Below are 16,326 nucleotides of genomic sequence, written 5' to 3' on the forward strand. Positions count from 1 at the left end.
ACACAATAAACTGATGTTAAGAAACCTACACTGAAGAAATACACTAATATGAAACTGGAAAACAATAATAAGAGAAATGTTTACTCATAAAATCTGGTATGCAAGGCCAGGCACAGTGGCTCACGCCTGTAATCCCAGCACTTTGGGAGGCCGAGGCAGGCGGATCACCTGAGGTCAGAAATTCAAGACCAGCCTGACCAATATGATGAAACCCTGTCTCTACTAAAAATACAAAAATTAGCTGGGCATGATGGCAAATGCCTATAATCCCAGCTACTCAGGAGGCTGAGACAGGAGAATCGCTGGAACCTGGAGGGGCGGAGGTTGCAGTGAGCCGAGATCATGCCATTGCACTCCAGCCTGGGCAACGAGAGCAAAACTCCATTTCCAAAAAAAAAAAATCTGGTATGCAACCTTGATGCACCATTAAAGAAGAATTTGTTTAGATAACTACAATATTTGTAACTTTGTACTTCTGCATCATTGGCATGAACTGTACAGCAGTAAAATTTTAGAGAAAATGCAGTATAATCATAAATACAAGATTCTAATGAGAAAGTTTTAATAAACATTTAAAATAAACTATAGATAATTTTTATATTTTAAGTAGATGCTATACTTACAAAAAATGAAACTGCTGTAATCCAACTTTAGAGGCAAAGAATAGCCTTACAACTAAATTACATATATATATATATATTTTTTTTGCAGAATACGGTTACAGCCTCTGATATATAAAACAAATATTTGGGAATAAATTATATTATTTATAATTAGGGTACAAAAGTAGGTACAAATCCTATCATTCTCTTTTACCTACAGCAAACTTAAATTTATAACTATATTAGTAAATATGGAGTGCTTACTGATTATCTAATTTACTTCAGACATAATATGTAAATTCTAGTATAATTGTCCTAAATGTCTGAATCCAAAATTACAGACAAATTTGGAAATAAAAAATAGAAACTGGGTCAGGCATGGTGGCTCATGCCTGTAATCCCAGCACTTTGAGAGGCTGAGATGGGTGGATCATTTGAGGTCAGAAGTTATAGACCAACCTGACTAACATGGTGAAATCCCATCTCTACTTAAAATACAAAAAAATTAGCCAGGTGTGATGGGGGACACCTGTAACCTCAGGTACTTGGGAGGCTGAGGCAGCAGAATCAGTTGAAACTGGGAAGTGGAGGTTGCAATGAGCTGAGATTGTGCCATTGCACTCCAGCCTGGGCAACAGAGCGAGACTCTGACGCAAAAAAAAAGAAAAGAAAAGAAAAGAAAAACTAAAAACTAAAAATGTATAGGGAGAGTGACAACAGTAAGATGGAAAAATAAAAGGTGCCCTATACTTGCTTATTCCCGCAGAGCAAGAACATTTGTCAGCCATCCTAGACAAAAATGCCTTTATGAGAGCCAGGCATCATGGCTCACACTTGCAATGACAGCTACATGGTACATTGAGGTAGGAGAATTGCTTCAGGTCAGGAATTTAAGATCAGGCTGCGTTATGTAGCAAGACCCCATCTCAAAAATAAGTTCCTTTAAAAGAGCTTTGAGATCCAGGCAGGCAGTTTTAAAACTCTCATAAAGCCCAAGATTAAGGAGTTTTCTTTTTCAGAAGGCAGGCTCTCATTCAGGTGGCAAACTACGGGACCCCTGTTCTTAACTACAGACCAGAAAATGGCCCACCCGACTTGGTCCCACAGAAAATTCTGAACTTACTCTGTAAGCATCCCAAACTGCTTCCAGCCACAGTTTGGGAGAGGTCCTGTTCTTCAAAAGGCCTGGAGGAAGATACTGGTTTATAGTGATGCAGGCCTTTACTGTGGACCCTGAAGCAGTTCAATGACTGTTCCAGCTCCCTGAGCCGTGGTTTATGGCCAGTTCTGCCTAACTAGAAACCCACACAGTTACCTGGGGAAATCCTCTCTGGTACTCAGTGAAAGCCGCACTCATCCACAACCTGATATAAAGCCCACCATATGCAGACCCGACTGCAAAAAACTGCCCTAGTGTTCTGCCCTACAGAGGAAAGTCCAAAAATAAAATGGAAATTACAACTACCCAAGCCCCTTGTAACAAGCCAACTAAAGGTGGACCCTAGTGCAGACTCAGCAGCCTTGTGACCAAGCAACGACCCCTCTTCACTACAGGCCAGGGGTGGTGGCTCATGCCTGTAATCCCAGCAATTTGGAAGGCCGAGGCAGACAGATCACCTGAGGTCAGGAGTCTGAGACCAACCTGGCCAAACATGGCGAAACCCTGTCTCTACTAAAAATACAAAAATTAGCCAGGCATGGTGGCACGGGCCTGTAATCCCATCTACTCGGGAGGCTGAGAGAGGAGGCAGAGGTTGCAGTGAGCCGGGATTGTGCCACTGTACTCCAGCCTGGGTGACAGAGCAAGCCTCTGTCTTTAAAAAAAAAAAAAAAACCCATGGTATCCAAAGTGATCTATAAATTTAATAAACTTTCTATCAAAATTCCAGTGGGATTTTTTTCACAGTAATGGACAATGCAATTCTAAAATATACATGAAAGTAGAATAAACTTTGAACAAAGCAATCTTGAGGAAAAAGAACAAAGCAAAGAAACATCATAATTCATAATTTCATATTATTTAAGGGCTACAGTAATAAAAACAGGATGAACTGTGCAGAAAATATACAAAGAAATCCAATGGAACAGAAAGCACTACTCACACATTTCAGACATGATGCAAAGAAATAACTTAAAAAATAGTTTAATATACAGTTTCTCAAAAGTATGCAGATATTTGTGTGTCCCCCAAAAGAATGGAAAAGCAGTCAGATTGTTCAGTCTCTTAAATGTCATGAAGAGGACTTTGGCTGTCATGGTAAACTTGAAGGAAGATCACCGAAGGGAAATAAGAATCCTGAGAGAATGTAAAAGCATAAGACAGAAGATACCCCTGTGTGAAAGCAAAATGAAAAAACTCAGGCTTCCCAGAAACTGTTTCCTTTGGAACACAGCTTCCCAAGTCACATTTTAAGGACTGGCTTTCCCCTTAACCTTTGGACTTCTCATCTGTGTTTGTTGTATTCACTTTCACTCTCACCTACCTGGGGGTTTGGCTACCATTTCATGTCTCCTCACAGGCTCCCAAGGCTCTTTTTCTTGCTCCAGACAGGTGATCAGGTCTGGCTTAGAGACAGCAATACCTGTTTCAATAAAAAATAAATTATGTGAATCTTGCTCATATTCTCCCATTATTAACCCAGTAATGTGTCCAGTATGAAGGGTGTGATAGAATATCCTAATCATTAATCCCAAAATACTAATTTATTTTTTTTTTTTTGGAGATGGAGTCTCAATCTGTCACCAAGGCTGGAATACAGTGGTGCGATCTTGGCCCACTGCAATCTCCACCTCCAGGGTTCAAGCAATTCCAATGCCTCAGTCTCCCAAGTAGTTGGGATTACAAGCGTGTGCCACCATGCCTGATTAATTTTTGTATTTTCAGTAGAGACAGGGTTTTGCCATGTTGGTCAGGCTGGTCTCAAACTCCTGACCGGGTGATCTGCCTGCCTTGGCATCCCAAAGTGCTGGGATTACAGGCATGAGCCACCGTACCTGGCCACAAAATACTAATTTTTAACAAAAATTTCTTCTTGTTTGAGACAGAGTCTCACTCTGTTGCCCAGTCTGGAGTGCAGTGGCACGATCTCGGCTCACTGCAACCTCCACCTCCTGGGTTCAAGCCATTCTCCTGCCTCAGGCTCCTGAGTACCTGGGATTACTGGCGTGAAACACCACACCTGGCTAATTTTTGCATTTTTAGTAGAGATGCGGTTTTGCCATGTTGGTCAGGCTGGTCTCAAACTCCTGACCTCAGGTATCTGCCTGCCTCGGCCTCCCAGAGTACTGGGATTACAGGAGTAAGCCACCATGCCTGGCCTTTAACAAAAATTTGTAAATATTTAGAAAATATCTTATTTTGTAGGTTCTTAATTTCACTACCTGGTAATACTGAATCAAAAATTAGTGTTGGCAATTAGATTTTAAGTTGTGGGCAACAGTATTGTATGCCACTTAATTTCTGGAATTACTACTAATCTGGAGTGAAAGACACAGATCAGCTCAGAAATGTGGAAAGTTCAGGTCAAGATGAAACATCTTGAAAAAAATTCTTGAGTGCACCAACAAATCCCAATTTTTTTGAAAACAGGAATCTGAAACTCATGAATGCAAAGTATAAATTACCAAAAAAACAGTCTACAGAAAACAAAAATGAAATCTTTAGGGTATATTAGGAATTGAGTATTGAAGTTATCCTCACCCAGGAAGACCAGGTTTCTGTAGTTCTCTAACATCACATTCCTATATAAATTCTGCTGTGCAGTGTCCAGGCATTGCCACTCCTCCAGACAGAATTCTATGGCCACATCCATAAATGTCAATGGTCCCTAAAAAAAAAACAACACATACACACACAAACACACACATTTACCAAGTGGCCACAGGCAGAATTCATAATTTGACTCAAGGTAAAATGAGAGAGTAAAGAGAACAGGTACTGACTTATAGAAGAGACTGAAATTATCCAATAAAATAATTCTTTTCATGGAAATATTCTCCAATGTATTTTCTACCCCTGAGAAAAGAAAGTGATGTAAGATCCACAACATCAGTGTATATATAATACTTTTCTGGATGATAAACTGTAAAATTAAGGGCATGAACACAAACGTAAATTTTTGAGTTCTCTATTTGCATCATACAGAATCAGTTGCAAATATTTTTCAGATAAAGACATGTTGAGTTAGAAGGGACCTTTAAAATATTAAGGTGTACAATAAACTGAGGATCCTGTTAATGAAGATTATTTTTTCAGAAGATCTGGAATAAAGTCTGAGTTTCTAAGTTTCTAAAGCTTACCAGTAATGCCAATGATTTTGGCCCAGAAAGACTATTTTGTCAAACATCCAGTAAATGGAAAAGTCTGTGGTTTTTTTCTAGTTTTTCTGGCCAGTAAACAAAGATAAGAGCTTTCATTTTCAAAAGACAGATAAATGCAAAGAAAACCTAAGAAAGAAGAGCAGCTGCCAGATTAAATGTGATGGTTTACGTACATCAGTTGCATAAAGATTCTTAATAATATGGCCGGGCGTGGTGGCTTACACCTGTAATCCTAGCACTTTGGGAGGCTGAGGCAGGTGGATCGCCTGAGGTCAGGAGTTTGAGACCAGCCTGGCCAACATGGAGAAAACCCATCTCTACTAAAAATACAAAAATTAGCCAGGCGTGGTGGCACATGCCTGTAGTCCCAGTTACTCAAGGGGCTGAGGCAAGAGAATCGCTTGAACCCGAGAGGTGGAGGTTGCAGTGAGCTGAGATCACATCATTGCATTCCAGCCTGGGTCAAAGAGCAAGACTCCATCTCAAAAAAAAAAAAAATATATATATATAATATATATACATATATATTAATATATTATATATATATTATATATAAATGTGTGCATATATATATATACACACACACACACATATACATTAAAAAAAAGACAAATGGCCAGGCATGGTGGATCACACCTATAATCCCAGCACTTTGGGAGGTCAAGGTGGGTGGATCACGAGATTAGGAGTTCGAGACAAGCCTGGCCAAGATGGTGAAACCCCGTCTGTACTAAAAATACAAAAATTAGCTGGGTGCGGTGGCGGGTGCCTGTAATCCCAGCTACTCAGGTGGTTGAGGCAGGAGATTTGCTTGAACCCAGGAGGCAGAGGTTGCAGTGAGCCAAGATGGCACCACTGCACTACAGCCTGGGTGACAGAGAAAGACTCTGTCTCAAAAAAAAAAAAAGAAAGAAAAAAGGAAAATAATTATTTAGGGAAAGAGTCTGTCAGAGAGCCCTTGATAATCAAGTGAATAATTAACATAAAATGTACTAGAACAAATTTTAAGATGTGCTGATGCATGCAAAAAGACACAGCATCACTGCTGTGATATTGCCCCCAAAAAGTAAATTATAATCTAAATGTAACCATAAAGAAATATCAGTTTTATGCAAAGTTCAAGATACAGATGTCTCCCATGTTCTGTAATTTTTTTTTTTTTTTTTTTTTTTTTGAGGTGAAGTTTCGCTTTTGTTGCCCAGGCTGGAGTGCAATGGTGCGATCTCGGCTCACTGTAACCTCTGCCTCCCAGGTTCAAGCAATTCTCCTGCCTCAGCCTCCTGAGTAGCTAGGATTACAGGCATGTGCCACCACACCTGACTAATTTTCTTGTGTTTTTAGTAGAGATGGGTTTCACTATGTTGGTCAGGCTGGTCTCAAACTCCTGACCTCCAGTGATCCACCCACCTCGGCCTCTCAAAGTGGTGGGATTACAGGCATGAGCCACCACACCCGGCTGTAATTTTTTTTTTTTTTTTTTTAAGATGGAGTCTCGCTCAGTCGCTCAGGCTGGAGTGCAGTGGCGCGAATCTCCGCTCACTGCAAGCTCCTCCTCCTGGGTTCATGTCATTCTCCCGCCTCAGCCTCCCGAGTAGCTGGGACTACAGGCGCCCAGCACTACGCCCTGCTATTTTTTTTGTATTTTTTTTCGTAGAGACGGGGTTTCACCGTGTTACCGCGCCTGGCCAACCAGGCTGTAATTTTTAATAGTAATTTTTAGTAGTCTATCTTTAGCACCCATATAGCAAGTATATCCTGATAGTATTTTTCAGAACTTTCTGCTTTATAAATGTCTTCTTGTTTACACAAGCATTTTCTGAATCCTGTTCTGCATAGAGCTAATAAAAAACAGACTGAAACTCAACATTACATGTTCTCCATTTTTAGTAAGGACCCCAGTTTTCCCCAATAGAAATCTTGAGTATCCACACCTTCCCATGTTCAACAACCATGAAAGGATCATTTTTAATATTGCAGTTCATAAAGTCATGGTGAGAATTCTGCATGGCATATCAGAAGCCATGATGTAGAGAATGTAGAGAAGGCTCTGTTATATAGAAAAGAAATATTTTGCAGAGACCCTTGACTATCATAAAAATTTAAAAAGCAGTTAAAACAAACTCATTAGGGAGGAAAAACACAAGTAGCAAAGTACAGGTTTACAAGTACTAAACACATGGCATTCCAGGAAGCAGAGTGGACACAGCTCTTGATCTGAGACATGTTTAGCTGAAAAAAAGCCATTTTTTTCTCTATCTCCGGGAATCCTTTCCAGATGAGATTCTCTGGACAAATTACACCTGCATCTTGAGAATATGCCTTTAAAGCTGTCAGCACCACCTATTTGCCTACTACCACCACACCCACAGGCAGAAGGACCAAGACCTGCAGAAAAAGTTCACCTATTTTTGTCCTTTATAACCGAAGAGATTCAGCAAGAATGAACTGCTCCATGGAGATACTAATATGAGTTTCACCTTTTGTATCCTCAGGTGCCCTCCTCTGCCATGGACACCAGCAATTTTTGCTACAGTAATGGAAATATGGGCCACACTGTCCTGTCCCTACCAAACCCAAACAGAACAGGCCTTGTAACCACCCTTTAGTGCAAAGTAAAACTTAACTCTTGTGTATGTATCTTGAACCTTTCATACTTGATTCTAGCCTCATTTTGGAGTCACGAGGCACTTAATTAAAACAACATGGATACTTCCACGCAGAATCTGAACCAAACTATAAACAGAACAATAAGCAGGCCTGACCTAAATAAGGCCTCCAAAAGGGGTGAATCTGAACAGAAAAAAAGCAGAGAGATGAACCTATGTAGAATTCTGTTCCGTGGCCGGGCGCGGTGGCTCACGCCTGTAATCCCAGCACTTTGGGAGGCCGAGGCGGGCGAATCACAAGGTCAGGAGATCGAGACCATCCTGGCTAACACAGTGAAACCCTGTCTCTACTAAAAATACAAAAAATTAGCCGGGCACGGTGGCGGGCACCTGTAGTCCCAGCTACTGGGGAGGCTGAGGGGGGAGAATGACGTGAACCCAGGAGGCGGAGCTTGCAGTGAGCCGAGATCGCGCCACTGCACTCCAGCCTGGGTGACAGAGCAAGACTCCATCTCAGAAAAAAAAAAAATAAAGAATTGTGTTCCCTATGCCACTGGGTTATTTCCTGTTTGGTTTTTCCTAAGCTTACCTAAGACAAAATTAAATTCCAGAGTTTGTGTAATTTTAATCTTTTTTAGCTGCTGCCCTGTCAATTTCATAACATATACCAATAAGCAATTTAAACAAATCCCTTAAGGTTTTCTAGGATAATTTATTATTGTAAGATAAATATGTATTCTTAGCAAGGTAAGATGAATAGAAACAGTAATATTTTTTCAATAAACATTCCTTCAAGTGATATCAGAAGTCAGAACAATACAAAGAAAGTGGACAAATAAAGCCAAAGTTTTTTTTGCACACATCTACTCATTGTACCAACAATATAATGCTAAATTCAACCATGTATCCAGTTGCTAGCCTAGACTAAAAATTCCTGGATGATAGGGATGACTGCTTCATCTATTTTTTTAATGGCCATATGAAATGGTAGAAATTAGTTTATCTGTTTGAGTCTCCAGATCTCCTGTTTTTCACCCAACTACAAGAAAACTGGAAAAACTCTCATCTGGGTACCAACTTATAAAAGATGAGAAACAAGAACAGCATGACTAATTTATCCTAGACTGAGACAGAGCAGAATTAACCATTCTTGTCAGCCTGACACAATTCTGTTCTGGACATTTTCAAATGTCGCAAAGATGTCTAGTTGATTGTGAGAGGATTCCCAGTGACCCAGAGCTGACTGCCCAGTGATAAGCCGGGCAAGAAAGAATCAGGCCTTTTTTTTTTTTTTTCGTGAGATGATGTTTCGCTCTTGTTGCCCAGGCTGGAGTGCAATCGCACAATCTCAGCTCACTGCAACCTCCAAGCGATTCTCCTGCCTCAGCCTCCCAAGTAGCTGGGATTACAGGCATGTGCAACCACACCTGGCTAATTTTTTTTGTATTTAGTAGAGATGGGGTTACACCATGTTGGTCAGGCTGATCTCAAACTCCTAACCTCAGGTGATCCACCCATCTCGGCCTCCCAAAGTGCTGGGATTACAGGTGTGAGCCACCACATCCAGCCTCAGGCTGATTCTAAATAGAAAATAGAACTGCCCGGCCAGGTGCAGTGGCTCAGGAATGTAATCCCAGCATCTGGGGAGGCTGAGGTGGGTGGATCACGAGGTCAGATCGAGACCATCCTGGCTAACACGGTGAAACCCTGTCTCTACTAAAAATACAAAACAAAAAAAAATTACCCGGGCGTGGTGATGGGTGCCTGTAGTCCCAGCTACTCTGGAGGCTGAAGGAGAATGACATGAACCCGGGAGGCGGAGCTTGCAGTGCGCCAAGATCGTGCCACTGCGCTCCAGCCCGGGGCGACAGTGAGACTCTGTCTCAAAAAAAGAAAATAGAACTGCCCTGGTAGAGCTCCAGAACCTGCATCACCTGTCCTGATTAGCTAGCTCTTAGGTAAGAAAAAAGACAAAAATACCCTACTCCAGTATCGTATTTTATGGGTAGGTATAGCTGTGGTCATAGCTCTGGACATTTTGTGGTCTTGATCTCTCACTCCTAAGATGCTTGTTTACGCTTACAGATTCTGCCATTAGATTCTATTTACACCTGGAGCCTCTCACATAAGTGTTAGCAGGTCACTGAGCAAAATCTGAAAAGTTCAAAAAGCCACACTCTCAAAGGGGTCTTTAAGGTGTCTATGTTGATTTCTCACAATGCAGAAAATGTCTCTTGTTGATTTTCTGTACATTCTCAATCCAAAACCTGGCCCTCTCTTGTGAATCCCAGGCAGAGGCCAAACTATATGTACAGATTCTATGTTGGATCAACCTGGCTCTGCATTCTTGGGTGTTAAAGCAAGCAGGGTACAATCAAAAGAGAGATCCCCTCATAGAGGCTGCTGTAGCACATTTAAAATAATATGTTTACCTAAAAAAAAAAAAAGAAAAAAGAAAGAAAAAAGAAATCTGAGGCAACATGAATATAAGTAAATCATTTATTTGGGCCAAGCTTGAGGATTATAACCTGGAAGCAATGATTCAAGTTGTCTGGAATGTAAACTTTAGCAGCAGTTACAAGTAGATTTGTAAAGGCAAAAAAGAGGGGCAGAGAGTGGACTGGTACAAAGTTGTTTGTCAGGTCCACTTAGGCTGGGCACGGTGGCTCATGCCTGTAATCCTAGAACTTTGGGAGGCCAAGACAGCTGGATCACCTGAGGACAGGAGTTTGAGACCAGCCTGGCCAACACGGTAAAACCCTGTTTCTACTAATACAAAAAATTAGCCGGGCATGTTGGCATATGCTTGTAATCCCAGCTACTCGGGAGGCTAAGGCAGGAGAACTGCTTGAACTCGGGAAGTGGAGGTTGCAGTGAGCCTAGATTGCACCATTGTACTCCAGCCTGGGCAACAAGAGTGAAACTGTCTCAAAAATCAAACAACCCAACCAACCAAAAAAAACAGTTGTCAGGAAGTCTTATTTATTTACAGAAATAACACTGATTATTAATTGGATATACATTGTTAAGGTTTAAGGTATGGGTTATAGTGTCCAGTGTGACATTATTAGTTTAGTTTATAGCTACTTGTGGCAATAGAAAATAGTTTCAAGAGATAAATACATAGTTCAAAGGGAGGAGAAAGAAATAATTGTGTTCTCATTTTAATGTCTCTGAGTTTGAAAAAAGGACTTGCATTTCTCAGATTAAAGTTTTTTTTTTATTTCTCAAATCTCGAAACCCAGAATCAGAATTTGGGGCTGCAGATTTAGTGGAGCTAAATCTGGTGGAGTGGCAGCAGGTTTCACCTACACAGTTTAAGGCATTTTTAGCAAGAGGAAGAAAGTGGAGATCCTCATGTCCACATGTCTACTCAATGCACACGTTACTTTGATCAGGTTTCTGGGCCCCATGGTCTGTGAATCACTTTCAGGTCTGAGGATACAAGAGTCATTGAAAAAGGTAAAATAGCCTGGGTCAGTGGCTCACGCCTGTAATCCCAGCACTGTGGGAGGCCAAGGCAGGTGGATCAGGAGGTCAAGAGATCAAGACCAATCCGGCCGATATGGTGAAACTTCGTCTACTAAAAATACAAAAATTAGCTGGGCATGGTGGAACTCACCTGTAGTCCCAGCTACTTGGGAGGCTGAGGCAGAAGAATCGCTTAAACCCGAGAGGCAGAGGTTGCAGTAGGCCGAGATGGTGCCACTGCACTCCAGCCTGGGCAACAGAGCAAGACTCCATCTCAAAAAAATAAAAAATAATAAAGAGGTAAAATGGTTGGTTCCTTTTCTGTGAAGTTTGTAGAAATCTTGTCTATCCTTTCTAGAAGCGACTACAGTTAATTACATATACCAAATAGGCAAAAAAACAATTCCACCTGCATATTTAGGGGACCTCATACACTTTGCAGCACAATTGTGAATAGACGGGAAGCCTGAAAGGAAAAGTTTCCTCTAGATTAAAGCTTAGTTGGCACCTTATGTGTTTATATTATGTCTGGTAATTCAAGACAGTGTTTGGAAATGGAATTAAAAAAAAATTTCTGCAGCCCCAGAGAAACTCCAAAATGACAGAACAGAAATAAAATTGTTTATTACACAATTAAACCAGAATGTGAGCAGCATCACAGTAAATCTGCTTAAGAGATTGCAAAGACAGAAAGACAGTTCAGCAGGCTCACTAAGCCTGAGCAGTGATTCAGGCTCAGTTTCTACTTACAGTGGTGACATGGAAAAAATACTGCTGGGTTTGGCTGAGTGCAGTGGCTCACACCTGTAATCCCAGCACTTTGGGAAGGAGGCAGGCAGATCACCAGGTCAAGAGATCGAGACCATCCTGGCCAACATGGTGAAACCCCATCTATACTAAAAATAGGTAAATTAGCTGGGTGTGGTGGTACATACCTGTACTCCAAGCTACTAAGGAGGCTGAGGCAGGGAAATCACTTGAAACCAGGAGGCGGAGGTTGCAGTGAGCCGAGATCGCACCACTGCACTCCAGCCTGGCGACAGAGTGAGACTCTGTCTCCAAAAAAAAAAAAAAAAAAAAAAAAAAACTGTTGGGTTTTCAGCATGAGTTCAGATGATGATAACTCCGAGAGTTTTCATCGTGCATTCACAGGCACCACGGGACACTAACAGAGCTTCTGAAACAGACACCCAAAGCATTAGAAAGAAAAACAGCTCTCCATTTGAGTAACACTGTATTGAGGAAAAAAAAAAGAAGTTCAAAGCATCTTAAGAAAAAACTTAGATTAGATGAAAGATTGATCGAGTCAACCAAAAATATTCCCCTTAAACAAATTTCTCTCTAAACGAAGTGCACAGCTACTCTCAGCACAAGAAACATGAGCATTATGAAAAAAATATATATTCTCAGCAGAATTTTCTAAGGTTTCTCTTCCATGTCTGCTGCTGTCTCATCTCCTAGCCATTGGATGGGAGTTCCATATTGGAATACATCTCACAATTTCCACATGCACCTTTTGATGAAGAATTGAAATCTTGAGTTTATTCATATAGTGTAATATATTCAAGCTTGCAACACTGCTAACTGAAGAGCTACTATGTGTTTTTTTTTTTTTTTGAAATGAAGTTTCCCTCTTGTTGCCCAGGCTGGAGTGCAATGGTGCGATCTTGGCTCACTGCAACCTCCGCCTCCCAGGTTTCAGTGATTCTCCTGCCTCAGCCTCCCGAGTAGCTGGGATTACAGGCATGTACCACCATACCCGGCTAATTTTTCTATTTTTGGCAGAGACAGGGTTTCTCCATGTTGGTGAAGCAGGTCTTGAATTCCCAACCTCAAGTGATCCACCCACTTTGGCCTCCCAAAGTGCTGGGATTACAGGTGTGAGCTACTGCGCCTGGCCTTTTTTTTTTTTTTTGAGATGGAGTTGAGCTTTTGTTGCCCAGGCTGGAGTGCAATGGCACAATCTCAGCTCACTGCAACCTCCACCTCCCAGGTTCAAGCAATTCTCCTGTCTCAGCCTCCCAAGTAGCTGGGATTACAGGCATGCACCACAATGTCTGGCTAATTTTGTATTTTTAGTAGAGATGGAGTTTCTCCATGTTGGTCAGACTGGCCTTGAAATCCCAACCTCAGGTGATCCACCCGCCTCAGCCTTCCAAAGTGCTGGGATTACAGGCGTAAGGCACCGTACCCAGCCTCTGAAGAGCTACTATATTTTTTGAGTGGCCACCTGACCTGTTTTTATCTGTCCTGTAATAGCAGCATTCCAATTTAGTTAAATGAAAGACACTAAAATTAAGCTTCCCTGTAATTATCCATATTGGATAAATTAATAAGCATGTCAGACTAATATCTATTGTAACAATTTGGTAGTGACTTTTCTTAGATATTTATGAGATATAAATATCTAAGTATAACCAACTTTAATGTACTAGTCATAATGTATGTAGTATTTTAAAAAATTGTCTGTAACCGTATTTCAGTTAAAACTACTTTATATTTCAAAGTATGAGTAAGAATATTAAAATAACTATTTAGGCTAGGCATGGTGACTCATGCCTGTAATCCCAGGACTTTGGGAGGCCAAGGCGGGCATACCACAAGGTCAGGAGATTGAGACCATCCTGGCTAACACGGTGAAACCCCATCTCTCATAAAAATACAAAAAATTAGGCCAGGCGCGGTGGCTCATGCCTGTAATCCCAATACTTTGGGAAGCTGAGGCGGGTGGATCACTTGAGGTCAGGAGTTTGAGACCAGCCTGACCAACATGGAGAAACCCTGTCTCTACTCTAAAAGTACAAAATTTAGCCAGGCATGGTGGCGCATGCCTGTAATCCCAGCTACTCAGGAGGCTGAGGCAGGAGAATCACTTGAACCCAGTAGGCGGAGGTTGCAGTAAGCTGAGATCATGCCATTGTACTCCAGCCTGGGCAACAGGAGTGAAACTCCGTCTCAAAAAAAGTAAATTTAAGGAAAAAAAAAAATACAGCCGGATGCGGTGGCTCACGCCTGTAATCCCAGCACTTTGGGAGGCCGCGGCGGGCAGATCACGAGGTCAGGAGATCGAGACCATCCTGGCTAATACGGTGAAACCCCGTCTCTACTAAAAATACAAAAAATTAGCCGGGCGCCGTGGCGGGCGCCTGTAGTCCCAGCTACTTGGGAGGCTGAGCCAGGAGAATGGCGTGAACCCGGGAGGCGGAGATCGCAGTGAGCCAAGATGGCGCCAATGCACTCCAGCCTGGGCAAAAGAGCGAGACTCTGTTTAAAAAAAAAAAAAAAAAAAAAATTAGCCGGACGTGGTGGCACATGGCTGTAGTCCCAGCTACTCCAGCTACTCAGGAGGCTAAGGCAGGAGAATCGCTTGAACCCATGAGGCAGAGGTCACAGTGAACCGAGATCGTGCCACTGCACTCCAGCCTGGGTGACAGAGTGAGACTCCATCTCAAAGAAAAAAAAAAAAAAAAAAACACCACACACAAAAAAAACTACACAGACTCCAAGGTTGAGTTTACACACTGAACTGTTCTTGCTTTTGCAGTGTAAGTACTTCAGCCTGCAAATATTAGATTACCTTGGATTATCAGTTTTCTGTCAAAGAAATTTATTCAGTATTTTTTAGTTTTTACCATTCTGTATTTCTAAATTTAATTCGTTCTTCGTGCTAAACTTCTGTGTGCTCTTAAAATGAGCTTTAATCTAAACAAATCTGTGTCTACTTTAAAAGACTAAAAAAAAAATTAAATTTTCCCAAATCAAGGATAAGCAATGAATCTGAGGTCTTAAATAAAGACAATCTTGAGTCAAAAGAATGCCAAAAGGTTTATTTGGCTGTTAATATGATTTAAATATATTTCAAAAAAGCAACAAAAATATCTCCATATAATCTAAATGCTTTAAGATAAAAGAGTTGAACAAGATAGTCTCTCTTATTTTCAGGTAGGATAATAATGCCTCTGATTTATATTTTCTTTTACAACAGCCAGGTCTCTGGACATATTGAACTCTTGAACATCTGAATTTCAGTAGACATTGGATTCATTGAGCTCCGTCTCAAAAAACAAAAAAAACACAAAACCTGACATCATAAAAGAACAAGAGAAGAAAAAGCAAACTGACCTCTAAGCTAACAGAGGACAAGAAACAAAAATCAGATCTGAACTGGAGAGTTAGACAAAAAAAATGATAAAAATATGGAGAAGGCTGGGCGCGGTGGCTCACCCCTGTAATCGCAGCACTTTGGGAGGCCAAGGTGGGCAGATCACTTGAGGTCTGGAGTTCGAGACCAGCCTGGCCAAATAGTGAAACCCGGTCTCTACTAAAAATACAAAAATTGGCCATGTGTATTGGTGGGCACCTGTAATCCCAACTACTCGGGAGGCTGAGGCAGGAGAATTGCTTGAACCAGGGAGGCGGAGGTTGCAGCGAGGCAAGGTTGTGCCACTGCACTCCAGCCTGGGCAATAGAGCCAGATTCTGTTTCAAAAACAAAATGAAACAAAACAAAACAAAAAACAAAAAAAAAAGGAGAAATCCAGGAGTAAAATCTTTGAAAGAATTAATAAGATAAATAGCGCTCTAGAGAGATTAATGAAGAAAGAGAAGATCCAAATAAACAAGATTAGAAATGACAAAATGGCCATTAACACTGACCCAACAACAACAAAATAATTATTCAAGTCTGTAACAAACACCTGTATGTAAACAAACTGGAAAATCTAGAATAGATCAATTCCTAGACACGTACATCCTCCAAAGACTGAAAAAAAAAAAAGTATCCCTGAAGAGACCAACAAGATTCAAAATTGAAGTATAATAAATAGCCTAGAAACCAATAAAAAACCAGGATCAGACATATTCACAGAAGAATTCTACCAGATGTACAAAAAAAAAAAAAGGTGATACCATTCTTACTAGAGCCATTCCAAAAAATTGAGAAGGAACTCTTCCCCAACTCATTACATAATAGCATTATTCTGATACCAAAACCTGGTATAAAACAAAAAAAGAAAACTTCATGCCAATGATCTTAATAAAAAATGATGGAAAAATTCTCAACAAAATACTGGCAAACTGAATCCAGCAGCACATCAAAAAGCTAATCTACTATGATCAAGTAGCCTATATCCCTGGGATGCAAGGTTATTTCAACATACACAAATCAATAAATGTGATTAATCACATAAACAGAACTAAAGACCAAAACCACAAGATTATCTCAATAGATGCAGAAAAATCTTTCAAGAAAATTTAACATTCTTCATGTAAAACCCTCAATGAACTAGGCATTGAAGGTACATACTTCAAAATAATGAGTTATCTGTC

At 40.9% G+C, this 16,326-nt stretch overlaps 1 protein-coding gene and 1 long non-coding RNA gene across 13 annotated transcripts in view; one reads left to right on the forward strand and one right to left on the reverse strand.

Moving 5' to 3' along the window:
- LOC107969853 (uncharacterized) overlaps positions 1–16,326 on the forward strand; it is a 37,086-nt gene that overhangs the window by 14,342 nt on the left and 6,418 nt on the right. The window lies entirely within an intron of this gene.
- Positions 1–16,326, reverse strand: part of ZNF43 (zinc finger protein 43) — a 48,326-nt gene that overhangs the window by 9,878 nt on the left and 22,122 nt on the right. For 8 of the 12 annotated variants that reach the window (XM_063801442.1, XM_009435151.5, XM_063801441.1 and 5 more), the window contains 2 exons: positions 4,303–4,429; positions 3,086–3,184 (listed from right to left, as the gene is read on the reverse strand). In XM_063801442.1, coding sequence (XP_063657512.1) covers positions 3,086–3,184; positions 4,303–4,414 — 211 coding nt within the window. In that variant the 5' untranslated portion in view covers positions 4,415–4,429. Of the gene's footprint in view, positions 1–3,085; positions 3,185–4,302; positions 4,430–4,544; positions 4,620–11,150; positions 11,273–16,326 lie in introns of those variants that run through there. The other 4 variants (XM_063801443.1, XM_063801440.1, XM_063801439.1 and 1 more) reach the window with 4 other exon arrangements.

The sequence above is a fragment of the Pan troglodytes genome, chromosome 20, assembly GCF_028858775.2.
Source record: "Pan troglodytes isolate AG18354 chromosome 20, NHGRI_mPanTro3-v2.0_pri, whole genome shotgun sequence".
NCBI classification, from domain to species: domain Eukaryota; kingdom Metazoa; phylum Chordata; class Mammalia; order Primates; family Hominidae; genus Pan; species Pan troglodytes.